At 46.4% G+C, this 24,890-nt stretch overlaps 1 protein-coding gene across 1 annotated transcript; it reads right to left on the reverse strand.

Moving 5' to 3' along the window:
- Window positions 1–1,106: 1,106 nt before the first annotated feature.
- On the reverse strand, window positions 1,107–23,358 carry EFCAB12 (EF-hand calcium binding domain 12). Its single transcript, XM_036267462.1, has 10 exons — window positions 23,318–23,358; window positions 18,794–19,250; window positions 17,392–17,577; window positions 14,087–14,247; window positions 11,404–11,590; window positions 9,572–9,785; window positions 4,542–4,703; window positions 4,420–4,486; window positions 2,597–2,644; window positions 1,107–1,365 (listed from the first exon to the last, which is right to left on the reverse strand). The coding sequence occupies exons 1-10, from the start codon at window positions 23,356–23,358 to the stop codon at window positions 1,107–1,109; spliced, it is 1,782 nt and encodes a 593-aa protein (XP_036123355.1).
- Window positions 23,359–24,890: the final 1,532 nt, after the last annotated feature.

Here is a 24,890-nt window from a genome sequence, read left to right on the forward strand (position 1 = left end):
AGAGAGAAACATCAATGGATCGGCTGCCTCCTGCATGTCCCGCACTGGGGATCGCGCCCACAACCTGGGCATGTGCCCTGACCAAGGAATCGAACCAGGACCTCTCAGTCCATGGGGTGTTGCTCAATCCACTGAACCACACGAGCAGGGCTCATTAGTGATCTTGATAGGAGTAATTCCAGGCGCCAGAGGGAGACAGAAGCTAAATTGGATGTGTTCTTAACTGAATGAGAAGTGAGAAGAGAGGAGAGTGAGTGCTGACAACTCCTTCATGAGGTTTAACTATGAAGAGAGGGGGAGTTTGAGGAGACCCAGAAATGTGAAGTCAAATATCTTGTCCCAGGTCACACAGCTGGCAAAGGAGTTGAGACTAAAACCCCGTTGTGTTGTGACTGCACCACACCTCATATCCTGTGGTCTTTGGGAAGTCATATGGGACGAAGAGCATGGGAGCACTGCGTTAATAGCTGGCCATATGGTGTGTGTCATGAAGGAAAACGTCTTGACAGGATCAGATGGGTTAATCAGACAAAGAGCTCATGCACCAGAAAACATGCCTCCAATTGCAAAAGACCCAAGAGATTTGGAAGTAGTAATCCAATGGCTTGGTTTGGGGGGGATGAGAGACACGGTGTTTCTCAGAGGAGGGCACAGGGCTCCCCACACTGCCTGCTGCTTCCCTATGGGCACTGAGATCCCAGGATGAGAGGCTGGAGGTACCAGAAAGGCATCTGTCAACATCCCTGGAAATGTGCCTGCTGTATTACCTCAGGCTCAGGACCCCAACTTTTCCAAACACCCCGCTGGCCACAGCTTCAGAGCAAGAAATTACATCAGCTGAATCAAAGTTGACATGAGAAAAACTCCAACCTGGTTTATTATTTCAGAAGGGCAGGGAAACACTCAAAAACTGCACATCTTTCCCTGGACACATCTGCCTCTGAGACCCTGGACACTTTGCTCTAGAGACAGCTAGCCCCAGGCCATCCCATTGAAATTATTTCCTTTGTCTGACTCTTTGACACCCCCGGTGTTTATGGCTCTGGGCTGCTAGCTGCACTAGTCCCCAGCCCCAGGGTGGCTGGGTCTGACATCTCCTGGCTACTCTAGTTAATGTAGTAGACCTTGGGGCCATCGTAATAGGCACAGGTCATATAGTTCCTGTTCCTAATGGGCCACCAGTGGTTGGAGTGGTAAGTGGCTGAGTAAACATGAGGCAGCTGTTGGACACAACTGAATATTGCCAGGCTCCGGTCCACAGTCACAGTGGGCAGGTAGAGCTGCAGCTTGTCCAGGAGGTGACCCGGCCAGAAGAAATTGGGGTGAGTTTTCTGTGGACCATCAGGCCTCTTCACCTTCAGCTTCCTGGAAAATGAGAAGACACAGGGAAGGTTGTCATGGTGGACTGGCCAGGGCTGGGGCTCCTCAGCAGAGCAAACCAACTGTGACCATAGAGGAGGTGTAGCATTGTGCTAAGTGCTTCTATATCTGTCTTCACTACAGTTCCATGTGTTAGGTTCTGTTACCCTGTCTGCCTTACCAGTGAGGATCTGGAAGCCTTCAGAGGATAAATCATTTCCCCAAGGCTACACAGTGACCCCTAGCATAGCGCAGGCTTGACTCCCAATCTGCTGCCTCTAAAACCCAAACTCTTAAGGGTACACTTCTATTCTCTAGAAGCATTTTAATGTGATGTTAGCTGGACTGAATCCCTGCTCCACCACTTTAACAGACGTGTGACTTTATTTTTTATTTATTTTTTAAATCCTCACCCGAGACAGGCCAGTGTGGCTCAGTGGCTGAGTGTCGACTCAGGCACTAAGAGGTCGCCGGTTTGATTCCTGGTCAGGGCACATGCCAGGGTTTTGGACCTAGTCCCCAGTAGGGGGCATGCAGGAGGCGGCCAATCAATGTTCTCTCTCATCAATGTTTCTATTTCTTTCTTCCTCTCTTTCTAAAAATCAATTAAAAGAAAAAATATTTAAAAACAATCCTCACTTGAGGATATTTTTCGCCCTGGCCAGTTTGGCTCAGCGGTTAGAGCGTCGGCCTGCGGTCCGGAGGATATTTTTCCATTGAATTTTTTAAAAAGAATGGAAGGGAGGGAAGGAAGGAGAGAGAGAGAAACATTGATGTGAGAGAGACACATCGATTGGTTGCCTCCTGCATAACCCTGACTGGAGCAGGGGATCGAACCTGCAACCCAGGTACATGCCCTTTACTGGAATCGAACCTGCAACCCTTTGGTCTGTGGGCCGATGTTCTAACTACTGAGCCAAACCAGGCAGGGCCAAATGTATGACTTCAATAAGAAATTAACTTTTCTGTAGCTCAGTTTCCTCTTTGTAACTTGGGTATGTTAAGAATAACTTCATAATGTTGAGAGGATTTAAATGAGTTAACACATGGAAAGCACCCAGAGCAAAGTCTACCCGGCACTCTTAATTGTTTTCCTGCCACTCAGCTCCTGGACAGTGAACCTCAGATGTTGTGCTAAGAGCATCATGGAACATGCAGAGTCCCAGGCACCTCCACAAATTGAGGCTAGACCTCCTCCCACCTATCCCCCTACCAGAGTTAGATGATTGGTACAGACCTGGTGAATTCTTCAAACTCCTTAAAGTGTATTTTCTTTTGCCGTTTTCTAGTGGATAAGTGAGAGAGGTATCTTGTCAGGAGAGGGGAAATCCAGGATGATGGGATCTCAGAGAGTAGGTTGGGGGCCTCAGGGATGGGCCCATCTCTGAGTCCAAACCAGAGCTTTGAAAAGAGAATTTTTTTCTGGCTTTGTCCTCAAATGCTTCAGTGGAACATATAGTGGGCTTGGGTTAGCTGGACGTGGGCTCATAACCTGGCTGGCTGGGTGACTTTGGCCAAGTTACTTCCCCTTTCAGAGTCTAATTTCCCAGAATGAAGATTAGTTATGAAAGTTATTACAATCTTCACACATCTGATTGTAATAATAATCTGAATGATGTTGGGTCCCGTGGTTAGTTATGAGAGATGCTTAATAATCTGAATTATTTCTTGGCCCCTGGCTTCCACTTCCCTTGCCAAGGCTGAATCCAGCCTTGGAGATAAGGAGGGTAAAAACTAATTCTCCAAACCTTGGGCATGGCAGACATTGCTAATCAACCACAACACTATTTCCCAGAAAGCCTGTCTTTGCCTTTGAATCTTACACAACACAGTCTAAGTAGCAACATGAAACCAATGTCCATCCCTGCCCTAGGTGACTTCTCTTTATCTTTTATACCTGTGGACCACTTAAGCATGGACAAGAGTCCCTTTCTCAGGTTCCCACCCACTTCCTAGGTTCGTGGTTCAGGAATTAGTGCCAGCCATCCAGGGGCTGGAAGGCAGTCACTAAGGGATCAGAAAGGGCTCTCTAGGCTACTACCTGCCTGGCTTATGCTCAGTTCTTCCCAGAGTTGCAGGCCCCACCTGCAGGCAAAGGCCACTTCTGCATTTGAAAACATCCTGACAACAATAATTATTGCTTAAGTATCAACTATCTGCCAAACACCACGCTAAGAAGTTTACACGAGTTTCTTCTCCTGTCCTCATTGTATATGGTAGGAACTGTTATGTTCATTTTACACGCGAAGTAAAGTAACTTGTCCATTTGATCCACAGCTTATCTGATCTCCACTCAGCTCTGCTGCATTCCATCCAAGCCCTGCTGGCCATACCACCCCAGGAGGCAGCTAACAGGGATCTAGAATATGGGCAGGTCCTCATGATATCCAGTCATCTGTCCCTCCTCATGGTATCCAGTCAGCTGCCTGCTCCTCCCATGCTGGTCCCATTCCTCTGCGGGATGTGCTTGTTCTCCAACCTGAGTCACCCATGGATGCTAGCTCATCACCTACCCATGTTTCACCTCCTTCCAAAGAAAGACATTTTTAAAATTGTTTGAGAGTTTATTAAAGCTGGGATAGTGAAACACTAGAAAGTCAGAGAAAAGGGGGCCTTAGAGACAGGTTCAGGGCATTAGCCCGGGAAGAACTACCAAATAACCATTGCTTCCCTGGTTGCGAGTCTCATGTGACCCTTAGAGTTTAGGAGAGGGAAGCAAGCCTGAGAGGGAAGAAAGGCATGGGCATGCTCCCAGAGGATCAAGAAAGACATTTTCTTAGAGAGGACTCATTGACCTGAGAATCGGAGATAGTACCCAGTGCAGAGTTCTCTCCTCCCCCCAGGAGCTGCAAGCCCTCTTCTTGCCAGAGAAGGTGGGGACAGGGGAAGGGGCTGCCCCCTGGGTTCTGCAGCGCCCTTGACACTGGGTTCATAACTGGTGAAGGGGCCTTCCGATTCTCTAAGAAGGCTCTCTTTTTAATCTTTTCCAGAGAACTTGAAATCATGTAGCATGTGGTCAGGAGGGTAGCTGTGTAGGAGTGAGGCAAGGTGGCTAAGGACCTCAGCCACGTGCCAGGGGTGACACTGGGACTGACCATCAAGCCTGTCAGCACCCCAGCTTCTGGAGCTGAAAAACAGCAGCAGGGCAGGAGGCAAAGGGAAAGGGGTAAGGGATCTGATACTCAGCTTGTCAGTCTTCTTATCCTCAGGCCCTTTGAAGCCCAGGGACCTGAGCTGGGCTGGAGTTGGGCTGAAGACAAAGTCCGAGTAGTAGCCTCCTGGCTGCCGGATTGGGCGCACCTTGTTTTTCTGGAAAATGATCTTGTCCCCCGGGTACAGCAGGGCTGTGAACAGCAACAGAAACATGGTCAGCCCAAGACACGCCTCCTCCCATCCCAGGCTTTAGGGCAGAGGGCAGAGGAGGGCTTTAAAAAATAGTAATAAAGTCACATTTTTGTTTAAAAAGATTTTCTTTTTCTTTTTTTGAAATATTTGTGTGCTTTTAGTTGTTTGTCCTCACCGGAGGACATTTTTGCATTTATCTTCAGATAGAGCAGGAGGGAGAGAGGGGGAAGAGAGAGAAACATGATTGTAGATTGAAAATAAGTTGCAAAAAAAAGTGCAAAGGGTCCCTTAGACCCTTCCCCAGCTTCCCCCAACCATGACATGGCATACTTTGTTTTATTGCACTTCATTTTATTACAGATGGTACTTTTTTTTTTTTTTTGATGTCCAAATACGAGCCGTTTATTAGCCGGCTGGCATCTGATTCCGAACACCCCTGTGACAGAGTCTTCGGAATCAGCCCATTTTTTTTATTTTTAATCCTCACCCAAGGACATTTTTGCATTTCAGATAGAGCAGGGGGGAGAGAGGGAGGAAGAGAGAGAGAGAAACATCGATGTGAGAGAGATACATCAAGCGGTTGCCACCCACACAACCCCAACCAGGGCAGGGGACAAACTGCAACTGAGGTACAGGCCCTTAGTGGGAATCGAACCCAGATCTCTCTGGTCTGTGAGCCGACACTCTAACCACTGAGCAAAACCGGCCAGGGCCAGATGGTACTTTTTTTTACAAGTGGAAATCAAAACCCTCTACCAGTAAAAAGATTACAACTTGATTTATTGGGATACTTGCTTCCAATTATGGTGGTCTGGAACTCAACAAGCAATATCTCCAAGGCATGCCTATGATTGTAGTGCAATATCAGGAAATGGAGTTGGTAGAATACTGCTAACCGGACTAGAGACAAGGGAGCTTGTTTATAACCAGGTTAGCAGTGGTCCCAGGGCTAGGGTGCAATTAGGATGGAACATGAGGTCCCACACTCCACTCTGCAGGGGGTATCCTGGTCAGGAGTCCCAGGAGGAGGTGTGGAGGATATACCTGAGACTTCACTAGGTTAACTTTGACCTAGTTGATGGCAGTTTTCTCCTCGCCTAGAATTAGTCTCACAGATAACCTTGAGAGACTTTTCTAAGTGCAGTACATAAAAATCTCTGGGCCAGGGTCTCCATCTTTCTGCGACTATGGAGCAGTGCTTGTCCTAACATGGTAATGCCTGGGGCCCTGGCTTGATAGCTCAGTTACTTAGAGCATATCCTGATATGACAAGATTGTGGGTTTGATCTCTGGTCAGGGCACATATAAGAAGCAACCAATGAATGCATAAATAAGTGGAACAACAAATCAATGTTTCTCTCTCTCTCTCTCTCTCTCTCTCTCTCTCTCTCTCTCTCTCTCTCTCTCCTTCCCTTCCTCTCTGACTCTAAAATCAATGATAATAATCATAATGGTAACACCTGAAAAGCTCATATCTAGAAAAACTGGTGGAAGGTTACACACCTGGTTATTAATGTGGGTTATTTGTGGGCAGGGCAGGGATTGTGCAGGTGAGAAAGGAGAAGAGGGAAGGGGATCTGTAGCATCAACAATTTAAAAAGTATGTAGAATTTTACAAAATATGTTAAAAAATATATACATATATATAGCCTAGCCGGTGTGCTCAGTGGTTGAGCATCGACCCATGCACCAGGAGGTCACTGGTTTGATTCCCAGTCAGGGCACATGCCCAGGCTGTGGGCCAAATCCTCAGTAGGGGGTATGTCGGAGGTGGCCAATCGATGTTCTTGCTCATGGATGTTTCTATCTCTCTCTCCCTCTCCCTTCCTCTCTATCTAAAATCAATAAAAAAATAGTAATAATTTAAAAAATATATATTTATACATGATTTTTTTTTTTAATAATTTTTTTTTTTTATCCTCACCCGAGGACATTTTTCCATATTTTGTTCAGGTAGAGTGGGAGTGAGAGAGAGGAACAGAGAGAGAGAGAGAAACATCGACGTGAAAGGAACACATCGAGTGGCTGCCACCCGCACGACCAACCAGGGCCGGGGACAAACTGCAACCGAGGTACGCACCCTCAGCGGGAACTGAACCCGGGTCTCTCAGGACCGCAGGCCGACGCTCTAACCGCTGAGCCAAACCGGCCAGGGCTGTATACATGATTTTTGAGAATGATTTACATACATAATTTTGTATAACTGGAAAAGAAAAATAGGTTTGTGAAAGGACAGTTATTAACATATTAATGGTGGTCAACTCAGGCTGGAGAGGGCTTTTTACTTTTATGTTTTCAGAAAAATTTAAGTGAGCAAGTATTATCTATAAAATGGGAAGAGAGAAATAATGAACTATATTCACTGGGGAGAGGGGAAATGCCTCAATGTTCCAGAATTCTGGCTCATGAACTTGAGAACTGGAGTCTGAGCTCACCAAGTTCTAGTCTAGAAAACAGACTTGGAAGTCGTGATGCCTGTGCTTCTTTGTCTGTGGCAGAGCAGGCCTCTGTCATAAAGACAGCCAACAGATAGTGGCCAGGACAGTGGAACTTGTGCACCTCGGGTATTCTAGAAATCCCATCTAACAGCAAAACAGGCTGAGCTGTTCTTCCCCTCCTCGCCTTCCTTCCTCCCAGTGTTCCCACCACAGGCCACAGGGACTCTAGTCACAGATAGAATAGAGTCCTTTCTATCTAGGCCAATCAGAGGCAAAAGGAAGCCCACCCATGGACGCTCCTGTGTGCCCATGAATGTGAGATCCTGGCCACAGGGGAAACTCACAGATCCAGGAACTGGCAAAAGCCAGCAGTGGAGACAACCAGGAGTTGCTGATGTTCTGGCAGGGACAAAGAATCCACAACCGGAAGAAAGACCTGACCCACAATAGTGGTCGAGGGTACGTGGCAAGCCTGCCTACATTTCAGAAGATAGCTGCACCTCCACCACTCGCTTAAATGAGGGGATGTAAAGATCAGGGAAGACAGTAGGAAGGAGGGAGAAGGAAGGAAGGATAATTTGGTGAAAAGTCAGTGCCAGAGCTGCAGGATCTCTTGTCTCTGTCCTCCCAGCCCAGGTAGGCAGCAAGTGGCCACCGAGCAAGGATGTGCAGCATGTGCAGGTGACAATGACCACTTAGGTTGGTTTATCCCTGAAGGGCCTTGGTCATATCCTCCTGGATAGACCTGTTATGGACTGAACTGTGTCCCCCACTTCCAATTCAGATGTTAAGCCCTAACTCCTACAACCTCAGAATTTGTATTTGGAGGTAGGGCCTTTCAAGAAGTGATGAAGCTAAAATGAGGCTGTTAGGGTGGATCCAAATCCAATCTGACTAGTCCTTATAAGAGGAAATTTGGACACTCAGAGAGACACAGAGGGGGTGTGCACAGAGAAAAGACCATGTGAGGAGGCAGCCATCTGAGCACAGGATTGAGGCCTCAGAGGAAACTAATCCTGCTGGGACCTTGATATTGGACTTCTGGCCTCTGGAAATGTGAGAAAATAAATTTTCTGTTGTTTAAGCCACCCAGTCTGAGGCATTTTGTTATGGCAGTTCTAGCAAACTAATACAAGACCCTAGGTCTTATACATCTAGCACTTGTTTGCCTCCCACTTGGGAGAAGAGGAAAATAATCAATTGTGACTGTTAACTCTTTTTTGTAGCATCATTTTCATTCTCTTTTAAAAAAATAATTTATTGATTTTAATGAGAGGGAGAGACATTGACCTGCCCTGACCGAGGATCAAACCCACAACTTTGGCAAATGGGAACAATGCTCTAACCAACTGAACTATCTGGCCAGGGCATGACTGTTAACTCCTGTTTTGGGGTAAGCCACACCATTCTCTGTGTGCCCTTTCTCAGAAAAACTAATTTTCCAGTATGGCCACAGCTTCTGTGAAGTTTATGGGGAAACCTCTGCCCTAGTGCAGCTTGCTATTCATGTTTTTTAAGAACAGAGAGAAATCTGCCCATTAAATTTATAAATTCATCAATTTGGGATGCCAGCAATGCTCTGTGGTCATCAGGGAAATATGGGGGCACTTCCTGCCCCCATCTCTCAGAAGCACACATTCTACCCAGTGATGTGGGGGGTTCAAGTCTTTTGGATGTAAACACAATTCTTCCCCCAAGCAGAGAGTGGAACCACTGTGGAAACCTCAGCACTGAGTCCTGCTGTGTGAGCAGAGAGCAAAGGACCTCAGCAGAACCCGATTCCTGGTGCATTCCTACCTCAGTGTTGCAGAAGAACCAAAAAACAGGGCTGGCCTAGGGAAGCAGTTTTGGAAATGCCTAATACAGCATAGCAGTTGTCATTTCTTTAAAATCTCCCTCTTTGGAATTGGGATTGTTTCTTTATGCTCAACTGCAGGGCTCCCTTGCCTAGAACTCCTGTCCTTGGAGCTCCTGCTTTAGAATGCCAGCTTACAAGCGCAGTTGGGAAACCCAGACCTCCAGGCCTGTGGAACTTAGGATCTAGAGCAGCGGTTCTCAACCTGTGGGTCGTGACCCCTTTGGGGGTCGAACGACCCTTTCACAGGGGTCACCTAAGACAAAACAGTAGCAAAATTACAGTTATGAAGTAGCAATGAAAATAATTTTATGGTTGGGGGTCACCACAACATGAGGAACTGTATTAAAGGGTTGAGGCATTAGGAAGGTTGAGAACCACTGAAGAGGATCCTAAAACTCCCATCTAAACAGCAAAATAGGCTTGATTATTTTTTCCCTCCTCCCTCTCCTTCTTCCCAATGTTCCCACCACAAGCTACAGCAGCTTGGCTGGGTGCATGTCAGCTGGGGAAGGACAAACCTCATTTGGACATATGAGGCATTTTTCTGGGGCCAGCCACCAAAACTCCTTACCTTTTATAAGGATGTCCTCTGTCAGCGGGAGGCCATGGTACTCACAGAGCTTCTGGCACTGCAGGTAGACCAGAAAGGTGTTCCTGCGGAACATGTCGATGACCTCGTTCATCTCCCCACGGATGGTGGATGGGAGGCAATGGTCATCAAAATGCTTATTCCCACTGCGCACCAGGCGACACTTCTCCGTGTACTGGATGGAGGGGATGTCGAGCTGCAAAGAGAACAGCAATTCGCACACACTTTCCTTCACCTTGCCTCTTTCCTCCTGGTTTGAAGGCTGACAACCTACTGTTCTCCACAAGGTCCCCATGAGGGGCAATGGCAAAGAATGCACAGTGGGGCCCAAATTCAGGTTTTGAAGTCAGTGGCTCAGGAGAAATATCACACATGGTCAAGGTTACCTTTTTTTTAATCCTCACCCGAGGACATTTTTGCATTTATCTTCAAATAGAGCAGGAGGGAGAGAGGAAGCAAGAGAGAGAGAGAAACATCGATGTGAGAGAGACACATCGAGTAGTTGCCACCCACACAACCTCAACCAGAGCCGGAGACAAACTGCACCCGAGGTACGTGCCCTTAGCGGGAACTGAACTCGGGACTCTCTGGTCCACGGGCCGATACTCTCTAATCACTGAGCCTAACTGGCCAAGGCAGTCAAGGTTACCTTTACAGAGCACTTGAATGGTCAGCGCATGTGGTTCTGTGTGCACAGCCCTGTATACAGATGTATAATATATACATGATTGTATAATATATACAGTAAGGTACAGTGTAAATGCCCCACATGTGTCCTATGGAAACATTACATTCGAGTATTTGGCTGCATGAGAATTTACATTAGGTGCAGCCATCTATGACTTTGAGGAGGAAACCATGCGTTAAGGATGGCAGAGTGAGGGAGAAGAGGCCTGGGCAGTGTGTAACCACATTTGTTCTTCTTATTTATTTAAATACAAGGAAAGAAAATTCTATCTTTTTAAAACCTCTAAAGCCAGAATCAGTAAAGTACAGTGTATAAGCCAAATCTGGCCTGCCACCTGTTTTTATAAATAAAGTTTTATTGAAACACAGCTGCACTCATTTGTTTAGCTGTTGTCTGTGGCTGCTCTTGTGCTCCAATGGCAGAGCCAACTAGTTGCTACAGAGACAAAAGGGCCCAAAAAGCCTAAAACATTTATTATCTGGCCCTTGACTGGGAAAGTTTGCCACTCACTGCTCTAACATTTTAGGTTTTCTTGTTATGTAACTGAAGCAGATCTTACTTGGTATAGCACTTACCAATACCTAACATTTTATTATATATGACATTAAAATATGTACCTATATGTAGTATTATATTAATATTGTCTGCATCCCTGGCTAGACTCTCTAGACCGGCAACTTCTTGGGGGTGGGCACTGTTTTGCTGTCTGCAGTACTTAGAAGAGTTCCTGGTACATCACAAGCTCTCGATAAATACTTAATGGATGAATTAATTCAAGCAATTAATTCTTCCTTCCATTACTGGTCATGTATTTCTGGAGTGCCTACTCAGTGCCATGCCCCATGCCAGGCTCTTGGGTTCCCACTGTGATGAAGACGAAGCCCTGCTCTCAGGATGCAAAGTCATAATTAAAGAATGGGAGGAGGGAAACCTGATACATTCAGAAACATTATTTCATTTCATCTTCACTGAAACCTTGTGAGATAGGTATTGTTCTTATTATCCAGATGAGAGAACAGATGAGGGCTCAGAGACGTAAAGCACCTGCTCCCAAGAGTTCCCCCAGCTAGAAGGTGGTACAGGTGCAGTGGATTTGCCCTGTGCCCTCCCCCTTTGGTGGGAGTACCTTGCTCTGCCGTTTCTTCTCGCGGTACTGCTTGCCAACGTCCTCCATCTCTTCCAGGGTCAAGGGCCTTGCCTCCATCTGGGTGTCAACCTCAGGCACAGTCAGCAGGTCTATCTTGGGAGGCTGTGGGGCTAAATTCACCTGCGTCTTGGACAGACTCTGTGGGAAAACTCTGTTCATGGAAGACCTATAATCTGGGGTTGGAAAGAAGAGACAAAGGAAGGAGGGACTGAGAGCGTGTCCAGCCATGGAATCTGTCAAGCAGTTAACAAATGTCACCAAGCAAGCACTAGGCCATCCCTCTGCTCATATCCCATGTGTCCAGTCAGTGCCATCTGAGATGCACCTTGAAGGTGTCCCTTCTTTCCATCTCCACTACGGCCTCCCTGGTACAAGGTGCCTCCTCCCTCACCTGCACCACGGCCTTAGCCTTCCTGTGACTGTTCTCATCCTCTAGCATTCTGTTTTCACCAAACAGCAAACAGGACCTTTAAAATATATAAACCAGCCCAACCGGTCTGGCTCAGTGGATTGAACACTGTCCCATGGACCAAGCGGTCCCAGTTTGATTCCTGGTTAGGGCACACGCCCAGGTTGGGGGCTTAATCCCCAGTAGGGAGCATGCAGGAGGCAGACAATCGATGTATCTCTCTCACATCAGTGTTTCTATCTCTCTCTTCCCCTCTTTCTAAAACTCAATTTTTAAAAACATATTTTAAAAAAGATATAAACCACATCACTTTATTCCCCTGCTTAGAACTCTCTCCTGGCTTCCTACAGTACTTAGTCTAAAACCCAGAATCCTCTCCCTGGTCTGCAAGACCCTGTAGGATCTAACGTCAGCTGATAATCCCCCTCGTGGTTAACCTTTTCCATGAAAAGTCATGGAAGGCAGGGGTGTTGGCTTTTTCACTGCTGTATTCCCAGTTCCTAGAAGCATCTGGCACATAGTAGGTGCTCAAAAGAGATCCAAGTGAATGACAGCATCCCATTGTCTCTGGCCTGGTTCGGGCCTGCATTGTCTCTGGTTGAAGTGAAACCCAGGCTCTGCCACCTTCTGGTTTTGAAACAGTGGACAGGAGGGCCAACCTCTCTGGGCTTCAGCTTCCTCCTTGAAAAGCATGAACAGCAGCCCTGACATCTGAGGATGTGATGGATAAATTGAGCTAATGCTATGGGTTAAGCTACCCATCCTACAGAGGATGCCCCTAAAGGCTTATCTCTTGTGAGTCAGGCACCCAGACTCTTGACAATGGTGCCCCTTTAGGTAAGGCAAGAGACTCTGAAGTCTGATTACCCTACTTACTGCGGCTCTCCAGGGAAAAAGAACTCAGCTATGACAGGTGTGACAGCACCATTTAAACAAATATCTGTTGCTTGGCTTCAAGTCTATTTATTGGGGAATAATAGACCCCCAAATACCTTTGCTGCAGATATGCATCGCACGCTGTGGTCATTCATTCAATGACTTGCAGCCAACTACATGAATAACAATTAGCTTTGGTGATTTATAATGAAAAGGCCAAAAGGGCAAGGGTTGGAAAGCATGCCCAAGTCAAGGTGACCCTGAGGATATGCTGGACAGGAAGGGTGCAGGAGATTACTACTAGGACCCTGAGAGAACAGAGACCCTGCCTGGGAGTGGCTTGTTGAAACTAGAGGTCATAAATCTGCATGCGGCCCTGTGAGTGAAGTTCTGGAGGACTGAGGAATGGATGCTCTGAAGGAGCTGCCTGCTGACCCCAAAAGAACCAATCAGTGAGGGCGGAGCACCCAGCTCAGTGACTGGGAACTCCAGAGGCCCTGCCCCAAATCTTTACCTAGGTAAAGCACCACTTCCACTACCCCCACCTAGGGTTCTTACATAATCTTAGGGAGGACAAGGAGCTCCTCCCCCCCAAATATGCCTGAAATTAAATCCCTACCAACTCAGCAAGTAGGGGCAAAGCAAGATTTGCTTCATTTAGAAAAAGAAAGGTGTGTTTATATTTGGGGAGGTCTCTGGAATGGTGGGTGGTGGTTAAAGGAGGGCTTTAATATTATCTGTAGTTGTTCAATGTTGTTGTTGTGTGTTTTTTTTTACAACAAATAAACTATAAAGAATAACAATGCACCTTGTGTTGTAAATTCATATCCAGAGCTATGCCAAGTATATTTCTAAGTTGCCTCTGTGCTTTGTCTGGATAGATGTGTTTCCAGAAGCACGTGGCTTGGCAAGTGGAACTTGAACTGTGCAACTGATCACAGCAGCCTATTAATACTGCTGACAGTAGAATACCAAAGTAGACTTTCCAGCAAACTCTAAACATGTGCTAATTCTGGTTTCTGAATTTTAGTTAACTTTTTATTAATAAGGTGCAGATTAGCAGTCAGAAGGCCTTGGACCCACGTACAAATAGAAAGGCTTGGCATTTGGGTTCTCAGCTAATCAAGTGGGCTTTGGCAGGCTGAAACCACCCTTTGAGGATCATCCTTTAAGGATAAGGGCTGGGCCTCATCTAGCTTTTAATGGGCAAGGTAACCTGGTACTCCAGAAAATATCTTCTTCCTAGTTGATCTCTGGGTCTGAAAATTCCAGAGGCTTGTCCTATGGACAATAAGCCAAAGCTGGAGAATACACTCAGGAAATAAGCCAAGACAGCCTCTACCATACTTGCTCCAAGACTGGGGTGGAGGTAGATACGTACAATCCCTTGAGGTTGGCAGCATGCTTCTCTGCTGGGCCAAAGACCACTGCTTGTAGGTGTTGACCAGGCTATCAATGGTGATGCTGTTGTGCTTCCCCAGAGAACTGAGATAGATCACAATATCCTCTATCTCCTGGTTTCCCAAAGGGACTCTAACCTGAAGAGAGAAGAGAAGCCCCAAAGTGGACAGGCTCCAATTCAAACTTCCTACCAGGATAGCCAAGGCCTTGTCAGCCTGGCCCAATCTTTCAGTCTGGTTTTATCCACAGCCATTCCCAGCTCACATTCAAGGTCCTTGCCACAGGAGCTCAGAGCCCTTTCCTGGCTCCAAAGACACCCTGCACTTTCTTACCCTCCGCCATTACTCAGATGTTTCCTTTTCAGTACCTGAAAAACTCCTATTCCTCCTTCAAAACCCAGTCCAGATATAGCATCATCAGAGACTGTTACTTCGTACTCTGGGCTCCCACCTTACTGCATATCAATTGCAATGCCAGCTTTCCCATGATGGATTTGAAGAAGGATTTCATATGTCTATCATCCTTGCCTATGAGGGACACATAGTCTCCCTTAACTGAAGGAAAATAGGATCAGAAATACATGTTATTCTTTTAAGGACTGAGCAACTTTGGAGGAGTATAATGCTTGCCAGCTATATCAAATATTCAAGAAGAAAAGCTTTAAAGGAAATAGGAGTTTGTTCTATAGCTCCTTTAGATAGCAGTCATTGTTATTGAGCTTTCTTTAAAGAAGATCAGAACTCTCCAGGTATGAAAGGATTTAATGTTTTATCTTCTTGGTTATCTTTTTGTTGTTTTTAATGCTTTGAAATGTTGTTCAGGTAAATACATGACATAAAGTGATGATGTGAAAACCGGTGATTTAAAACCATAAAAAGGCCCTGGCCGGTTTGGCTCAGCAGTTAAAGAGCGTCAGCCTTTGGACCAGAGAGTCCTGTGTTCGGTTCCCGCTAAGGGCATGTACCTCGGTTACAATACCTTGGTTATAGTTTGTCCCTGGCCCAGATTGGGGGTTGGGGGGTGTGGGTGGCAACCATTCAATGTGTCTCTCCCGCGTGGATGTTTCTCTCCTTCTCTTCCTCCCTCTCTCTCTCTCCTGCTCTATCTGAAGATAAATGCAAAAAAATAAATTAAAAAAAAAACATAAAAAGAGTCAGCTTCCTAGAATTCTTCTTTTTTTTCCCCGTGGTATGTGCCCCTCGCAGGAACCGAACCCAGGACTTTCTGGTCCACAGGCCGACACACAACTGCTGAGCCAAACTGGCCAGGGCGATTATGATTATGATTATGATTATGATTATTTTAATTTGGGTGTATTTATTTACTTTTTTAAAAATATGTTTTTAGTCCTGGCCAGTTTGGCTCAACAGTCAGAGCATCGGTCCTCAGACCAAAGAGTTGCAGGTTCAATTCTGGTCAAGGGCAAGTGCCTTGGTTGAAGTTTTGTCCCCAGCCCTGGTCAGGGTCATGCGGGAGGCAACCAGTCAATGTATCTCTCTCACATCAATGTTTCTCTCTCTCTCTCTCCCTCCCACTCTGTCTGAAAATAAATGAAAAAATATCCTCGGGTGAGGATTAAAAAAAACATTTTTAAAAAAATATGTTTTAGCCCAGCAGGTGAGGCTTAGTGGATTGAGTGTTGTCCCATTGACTGAGAGGTCCTGGTTCAATTCCCGGTCACGGCACATGCCCGGGTTTTGGGGCCGATCCCCCATAGGGGGCATGCAGGAGGCAGCCAATCAATGTATCTCTCTCATACCGATGTTTCTATCTCTCTCTCCCTTCCTCTCTCTGAAATCAATAAAAACATATTGAAAGCAGCCCTGACAATCCATAGATGAATGAATATGGCTGTGTTCCAATAGAACTTCATTGACAAAAACAGGAAGCAGTCTGGGTTTGATTCCCGGGCGGGCAATAGTTTGCAGACCCATGCAAGACCAACAGAATATTCTATAATGATGAAAACATTCTCAATCTGTGGGATCCAATGGAGGAACTGTCCTTACCACAGGTGACTACTGAGAACTCAAAATGTGGCTGGTGTGACTAAGAAACTGGATTGTTTATTGTATTTATTTATATTTAATTTACATTTTGTTTTTTAAAAATTTTTGTTTGTTTTTGTTTTCTTTATTGATTTTTAGAGAGAGAGGAAGAGAGAGGGAGAGAGAGAGAGAAACATCGATGAGAAAGAGAACATCAACTGGCCACCTCCTACATGCCCCCCACTGGGGATCATCAGGCCCACAACCTGGGCATGTGCCCTGACCAGGAATCAAACTGGTGACCTCTTGGTGCATGGGTTGATGCTCAACCACTGAACCACACCTGCTGGGCTAATTTACTTTTTTTTTTTATCCTCACCTGAGGACATTTTTCCATTTTTTGTTCAGGTAGAATGGGAGGGAGAGAGAGAGAGAGAGAGAAACATCGACATGAAAGGGACACATCGAGTGGCTGCCACCTGCACGACCCAACCAGGGCCGGGGACAAACTGCAACCGAGGTATGTGCTCTTAGCGGGAACCGAACCCAGGTCTCTCTGGACCGCAGGCCGGCGTTCTAACCGCTGAGTAACACCCGCCGGGCTAATTTACATTTTGAATAGCCAATGAAAGCACTGTCCATGGACCAGTATCATGGCCATCACTGGGACCTGCACAGAGATATTGAGTCAGAAACTGCATTTTCATAAAACCTCTATGTGATTTATATGCCAGTGACAGTTGGAGAAGGAGAAGCTCTAGAAGGTTCTAGAGGCAGGACTGAAGGCCCAGCAATCACAGTGCTCAGTTCTGAGGTCTGATGGGCAGCTGGCTGGTTATGAGGTCAGGTCTGCATACTTTCCATTCAGACTTTCAAGGTCAGACCAGTGCAGGGGAGGTTTTAGGGGTCTGATGTGGACACAAGTCAAGTCACATTTTCCTGCCTTACTTTACAAGCGATAAGACTGATAGTTTGAGTTCCCTGAGTCTCCTTTTCTTTTTTAAATATGTTTTTATTGTGGGTTTTATTTTGTTTTTTGTTTTTTTTTTAGAGAGAAATAGAAACAATGTGAGTCAGAAACATCAATTGGCTGCCTCCTGCACGTCCCCTACTGAGGATCGAGCCCAAAGCTCAGGCAAATGCCCTGACTGGGAATTGAACCGGGACCTCTCAGTCCATGAGACAATGCTCAATCCACTGAGCCACACCAGCTGGGCCTGAGTCTTTTTTTAAATTGGACCAGGACCTGGCTGATGGCATGGGTACTCTCCCCACTCAGGCCAGCCTACTTACCATCTTCAGAGCCATAATGAACTTCTCCCTGGAGATCCTGTGGTTCTTGCTACAGTCTATCTTGTTAAATAGCTCCAGGATCTTGATCTTGTGGCTGCGCAGGTAAGTGTATAAGGCCAACAAGGCAGAGGGCTTGGGCAGTTGGAGCTGGGGCACTGGTTGGTGAATGGGTCGGAGGTTTTTCTTCTGAAAGAGGCAAGTGAATGGGGCAGAAGGGAGAGTTCAGGGGAGTCAGACCGATAGAACATGACCCCAGAGTTAGAAATGGGAGAGAGAGGCTGAGCAGCTCTGAACAAACAGCAAGGTGAAGTGCATAGAACACTGGATTCAGGCAACCACAGGACAACTGCATTCTGCCACAAAACTCCTGGGAGGCTTTGCTTTGCTTGGCCTCCATTTCCCATCAGAAACAAGAGGCTTGAACAATATGAAAACTAAAATTTCATTCTTATCCACATGTCTCTTATCAGACCAGTCAGTACTATAATCTCACTGGACTCTCCGTGCACCAAAATACATGCCCCTGCCTGGAGCCACATAGGGGTCCTCACTCCTCCCACCTCCTAACCTTGGCTCCAGCTGGGACTTCTGCCTAAAATACCATTTCTTCTTTCTCTACCTGTCCAAATCCTACTCCTCCTCCAGTTTAGAAATAACACTCCCCTACCCTGATGCAGCACTTAACAGTTTACAAAGGACCTTCCTGGTCCCTAGCTTACAGCCCCTCTGTGCTCCTGGAGGGTGGGGACCTACATTTATTCATGGCCTGTAGCAAACTCTAGTCATTCTCCCTTCTAGGGTGGTTTTAAGATATAGCCACAAATTCGTCAACTCTCCTTCCCTCTAAGCTCGAGACTAACTCCCCTCCCCTCAGTGTAGGCGATACTTAGCGACTTTTTTCTGACAAATAGAATATAGTGGAGGTAATAGTGTGAAGCTTCTGAAACCGAGACCTCCTGAAACGGGTTAGAGAAGGCACTGCAGCCTCCTTCCTGTTCTCTCTTGGACCATTCACTCTAGGGGAAGCTGGCTGCCATGTGGTGAGGACATTCAAGCAGCGCTATGGAGAGGTCCACGTGGCTAGGAGCTGAGGGGTCCTGCCAACAGCCATGTGAGTGAACCGCTTGGAAGCAGATCCTCCCACCCAAGTCAAGCTTTCAGATGTCTTGAGGTAAAAAGACTCTGAGTGAGAGCCACTGAGCGAAGCTCTTCCCAAACTCCTGACTCGCAGAAACAGTGAGACAATAAGCACTTGCTGCTCTAAGTCATTTTGGGATATTTGTTATCCAGCAATAGATAGCTATAGAACTCCTAAAGGACTTCTGTTTGCTGCTCTGTGAAATGGGGTGAATGATCCCCGTCCTGCCTTTAACACCCTCATCTGGCAAATGGGGCTACTCACACTGGTGGCTCTGGTAGTGGTCAGGTGGACCATCAACTGGTCCTCATGCTCCTTGCGGAGCATGTGTAAGACCTTGGCCTCAGAAGGCGTGTGGCTGGACTTGTTCCGCAGCCACCTGTCTATGTTGCCAATTGACTCCAGTTCCTGCCGAAACTTCAACCTCCGGCTCAGCCAGGTTCTCGAATCTTCTGGTGGCTCTTGGATGTCCCCGGCTTCCAGGGCTTTGAAGTTGGGGATGAGTTGTGGGAGAGCCTGGGGCTGCAATGTTGGATTGACAGGGGTTGGATCATCCTTTTGAGGCGAGATGATGATCCGCCGGCGGCTTTGAGGCAGGTGGAAGTCCTTCTGCTTGAACTGCTTGAAGCAGTGGGCAATGACCAGTTCAGGGTTGAAGACAGGATCCCTGCTGGCATTTTCATCATCAGTCGAGGACGTAGACTGGTAGAGCCCTTGGGGGAAGAGCGTTAAAAAGTGAGTTCCTTTCAGGAAGAGGACTAAAGAAGTCAGGAAGGAAAAACGCTTTAGCACCAGGGTGGGCACCTGGGCACGTGGGTTCCAGGCCCAGCTTTATCATTGCCTTCCTATAATGATGACGATAATTACATCTGATGTGACTGGGTACTCCCGACAGCAAGCACTATGCTAAGGGATTTATGATCTTTCTCTTACTTAATCATTTCAAATTCCACTCTTACTCCACCCACACCAGTACTACTAATTGGCAATCAGTGATCTTTTAAAAATGCCATTCTTATATATTCTGTCATCCAACGCAGCATAGCACTGTTAAGAGCAGAGGCTTTGAGGCCAGAAGGCTGCAGTCTGGTTCTTTTTTTAAGAGGGTGAGGGGTGCAGTCTGGTTCTCAGCCCTGCCACTTACTGGCAACATGATCTTGGGCAAATCCCTTATCCTCTCTGTGTCTCAATTTTCTCCATGTGTAAACTGGGGGTGGTGCCAATCTTACTGAGTGGTGGAGATGTTTAGAATCAGTCCATTTGGGAGTTGCTTTGTTCATAGTTTATGTACTCACCCTTCACCCATTTTGAAACCTTCCCATGATTTTCCAAAATAAAGTCCCATGACCCTCCTCTGCCAACCTTTCCTGCCTCATAATTTGCCCAGCTTTCCTTACTATGTACCAGAGGCCTTGACCTCTCCGAATGATCCCAGTTCCATCCTTCTTAAAGGTTTTGCACATGCTGCTCCCTCTGCCACCAGTGCTCCCTCTCCCCTCCGTGCCCTCCTCACTCCTCCTCATTCTCCAAATCTCAGACCAAATGTTCTCTCTTCAGCTCCCAGGTTCTCTTATATCCTCAGGTTATCTTCGCATAACAACCCATACTTCCCCTTCAGATCACTTATAACAAGTATGTAAATGAAGGGTTGCAAACTGGCAGCCCTCATGCTTAATGAGGTTTGGCGTCCTGTTTTACTTGACATTCTTTAAAATTTTCCAATTTGAGTTACTTTAGGCTAAGGCACGCCCTTCTCTAGCTTGCCATTCCCTATTGTCTCACATGTAGCTCAGTTCTTTCATTAATGTGTCTGGTTCAAGCAGACCTTTGTGTTTGAAACCCCTGGTTTTATTACTTGTTTAATGTTTGTTTTTTCAATAGATTGTGAACCAGGACCTCATCTCTTTTGCTCCCTCACCTCTCAAGCCCCAGCACTTCCACAATGCCAAGTGGGAGTTTGGTAAATATTTGGTGAATGAGTGAATGACAAATGCACAGACCTAACAGTTGGCTCTAAGATTATACTCATTTTACAGACAAGGCCACTAAGGTTCAGAGAGGCCCAAGGTCACACAGTTGATAGGCAGCAGAGCGAGGACATGAACTCTGGTTTGCGTGGCCCTAGAGCTCTGCTCTTGGCCATTACCCCAGGCTACCGCTGATTTCTGCTGAGTTTCAATTCTTTTGTGCCTAAAATGATATGAACTCTGCTCTAGATATCTCCTGAAGCTGTTATGAAGATCAAATGCATAATAGATATGAGAGTGTTCTAAAATTTAGAAGATATAACATTATTATTAAAAACATTGTCACCATCAGTTTTCTTCTAAAACCCCAAACTCCTCTGCCTAAAACCCTTCCCCAACTACCCAACGAGCTTCCAGAATAAAGTTCAGTCTTTTTAACCTGGCCCCACCTGTTCAACCAGCCCTACCAACCTCTCTAATTCCTCCTCCTTTTGTGCCTTTTGACTCACCTTGTATTTATACCCAAATTGTATCTGACTGTGGTTCTTCAGTTCCCCCTCTCTACTTTCCAAAAAAACCATGCTGTTTCCTCCCATAGGAATGCTCTTCTCTCCTCCCTGCTTCACTTGATTATTTCGTACTGATCCTTCCAGACTCAGCTCAGACATTATCATCCCGAAGACTTCCCAACCCCTCCCTCTTGCCTTTGGATCCCCACAGCCCCAGTGCTTAGCCCCATATTTTTCTAGACAAAGATGCATTCTGAGTCTTTCCTTCCAAACAGCCTGTGAGTTTGACAAGGACTGTGTCTTAGTTCCCATTTGTTCCCAGTGTCCAATGGGATGCCTAATTCTGCCACCTAGAAAAGACTTCCTTATATTGACTCAGAATTCGTTTCTCTGGAATTTCTACCTTTTGGTCCTAGTCCTCTCCACTGATGCTGCAGAAAACATATTTGTTCCTTTTTTTTTTTCTGGGACAGCCCTTCAGGTGTCTGGAAACAATTCAACTTTTTAAATTTTTAATTCTTTTTACCTCAGCTCTGATTTAAATCTCTCCCTAAGTTTCATCCTACTTCTCTGGCCACTTGTTTTTGGACCCCTCTCTTCCTACCCACCCTTTAAAAGTTGGTGCCTTCCAAGGTTACCTCCAGGCTCTCTTCTTCTGCTGCTGCTTTTTTATTTTTTTAAATATATTTTTTCTTTATTGATTTTAGAGAGAGGAAAGGAGAGAGAGAGATAGATAAACACTGATGAGAGAGAACATCAATTGGCCGCCTCCTGCATGCCCCCCACTGGGGATCAGGCCCACAACCTGGGAATGTGCCCTGACTGGGAATTGAACTAGCGACACCTTGGTGCATGGGTCAATGCTCAACCACTAAACTACACTGGCTGGGCTGCTGCTGCCTTTTTAAAATTGATTTTTTTTTAGAGATGAAGTGCGGGGGCGAGGGGAGAGGGGGAGAGAGAGAGAGAGAGAGAGAGAGAGAGAGAGAGAGAGAGGAAAGAGACACATCGATCAGTTGCCTTCCATATGTGCCCAAACTGGAGATTGAACCTGCAACCTAGGTATATGCCCTGACCGAAAATTGCACTCACGACCTTCTGGTGTGTGGGACGATGCTCCAACCAACTGAATGATGCAGGCCAGGACTCTCTTCTTTTTTTAAATCAGTCTCTTTCAATCTTATGTTTCTGTAGCCCTCTATATGCTAAGGACAAGCATACCAATATTTATGACTTGGAATTATCTCCAACTTTTGGCATACAGTTGCTCCTCAAGCATCTCCACTTCGATGGCTTACAAGGATCTCAAACTCAACCAACTAAGACTAAACTTGTCTCCATGTCCCTGTCCCCACCTAATCTGGTCCTCGGTGAAAGGCACCTCCACGTACCAGGCCACCCCCAATTACCAGCCTGAGCATCATCTTTGATTGTTCTTTCCATGTTCCCCATATGATCAACCCCCAAATCTGGCCCCTCTTCCTCACATCCCAGTACCTCCCACTTCCAACATTCTGAGTTTGCCAATTCAGTTTCTGCATTTGCTGATGCTCTCAATCCAATCCCACCATTCCCAGTGGCTTCTCCATCTCCTGACTCACAAGATCTTTCATGGTTTTATCCCTTCTGACCTCTCCTGCCTCTCATCTCCAGCAATACTCAAACTATCAGCAGTTTCCTGAAGACACCATGTCTCCAGGTCTCTGTGCATGCTATTCCCTTGGCCTGGAATACCTTTTCTTCCCTTTTTGGCTTATTAAACTCCAATGTAAAGATCTCTTGCAGGACCTTGCAACTGTTCCTCCCCATCCTCTATAATTGAGCAGACCTCTTACTCCTAGATGTCACCCCAGACCCAGCATTCACTCCTTCCTTTTCTGTTTATCTGCTTGTCCTTCACCTCTGATGTTGTAGTGCTTTGCCAAGGACTTGTCCCACAGCAAGTTATTGCCCAAAGTTTGAAGACTGATGGTCTTCATACCTCTTCTCTGGTACCAAGCACATTAATGTTCAGTGGAGAAATGGGGTAAGCCTGGGCCTTTCTCAGGCACACAGGGTTGAGCATCTGATTTCCAAGCCAAGGCAAAATGGCCCGCTCCTCCAGCCGGGGCATGGAAATCTGAGAAATGTGTATGACCTGCCCCTGACTCCCTGGCAACCCCTCACCCAGAGAGGGGACGGCATAATGAGATATGCCCCCCACCCCCACCCCGTCCTTGCCTTCACTCCACTTGCATGTGTCTGCATGGGGCTGATGGCTTCCCAGAGGCGGCGCTGCTTCCTGGGAGCTAACCGGGCTGCGACAGTGCAGAGACAGGAAGAGACTCTCCAACTTTTCATAGCAATAGTCCATGGTTGCGGTGAAGATGTGGCGCGCTCGCGTGCGTGCGTGTGTGCGTGTGTGCTTGCTTGTTTTTGCGGGGGGGGGGGGGGGGGGGGAGTCGAGGTACCTGAAAAACAGTAATTTTAAGTTTTGCGAGACTTGAAACTCGCAGAGCATAGAAACAGTCTGTTGCCAGGACTACGAATGCCCTGAGCTGATTGGCTGAATGCCACCACTGCCTTGCGCCGGAGGCTGTGGCAGGGGGCCCGCTTGCCAGGGGCTGAGATCCCGTGGATTAGATCCTTTCACCCATCCAGGGAGGGGCGCTAGGAAATCGTAGTGGTGGAGAGTTCCTGGCTTGGCGAAAGGCAAGATTTCTTAGTTTGGCCCAGTAGCCCCTGAATCTGGAGTAATAATAAATCCCTGGTTTTCCAGTAAATCATGGGATCTCCAGCAGGTCTCTATTTTTCCATCTCAGTGTTCTCATCCAAAGAACAGGCTCTGTTGTAGGAACCCGTGAGTCCTTGCCAAATAGAGGCAGCATTTTTTAGTATGCTTTGCCCATGTAAAACAGAGTGCCACGGTTTGGAATTACAGAATCTGAGAACTGAAGTATTTATAATGAACATTTTAAATGCCCATTAACTAATGAATGGTAAACTAAATGTGGTCTATCTATACAATGGAATATTGTTTAATCATAAAAATATATTAAGTATTGATATATGCTGCAACATAGATGAATCTTGAACACATTGTGCTAAGAAGCCATAAACAAAAGGCCACATATTATGAGATTAAATTTGTAAGAAATGCCCAGACTAGGCAAGTCTCTAGACACAGAAAGCAGATTAGTGGTTACCAGAGGCTCCAGGAGGTGGTGGTGGGGTCACTGGGTTTGACTGCTAACAGGTGCAGGGTTTCTTTTTGGGGTGATAGTAATGTTCTGCAATTTAACGATGATGGTTGCAAAACATTGTAAATGTACTAAAAACCATGAATTGTACACTTAAAAATGGTTATGAGTTTTATGTTGTGAATTTTGTCTAAATACAAAACTTTTTTGAGTGCTTATTCTGCATTGGTACCACTTTTACTGAAATGCATTATCTTTGTGACACTCTCCACAACCTGAAGTAGACGCTTGGATTATCCCTATGGGCCACATTAATGTAGCTCTTCTGTACGGCTCCATTTAAGCACTTATATGTACTAACTTAATAATCATAGGCACCACTATCCCATTCTAAAGAGATTGGGAAACAGGTACAGAGGTCGGGCAACCTCATATGCAGCAAAGGGGAAAAGCCAGGCCTGACTGTGGAACTCCTGATGGAGATTTTGGGGGAGGGAATTTGACAGCAGGCCCTGCCATCCAGTCAACCCTGATGCCTTAAGCTTGGAGAGCTTGCCCTACCTCCAACCCCAGCTTTGGCTCAGGGTTTCAGAGGCCTCTCTATTCTCTTAGCTGCAGTATTTAGGCATCTTGTCTCCACACCTTACCACTTTTTTTCCTCTTAATTATTGTGTGCCTCTCTCTATGAGGGTCTCTACAGAGCCTT

This window comes from Molossus molossus, unplaced genomic scaffold (genome assembly GCF_014108415.1).
Source record: "Molossus molossus isolate mMolMol1 unplaced genomic scaffold, mMolMol1.p scaffold_m16_p_18, whole genome shotgun sequence".
Classification (NCBI taxonomy): Eukaryota; Metazoa; Chordata; class Mammalia; order Chiroptera; family Molossidae; genus Molossus; species Molossus molossus.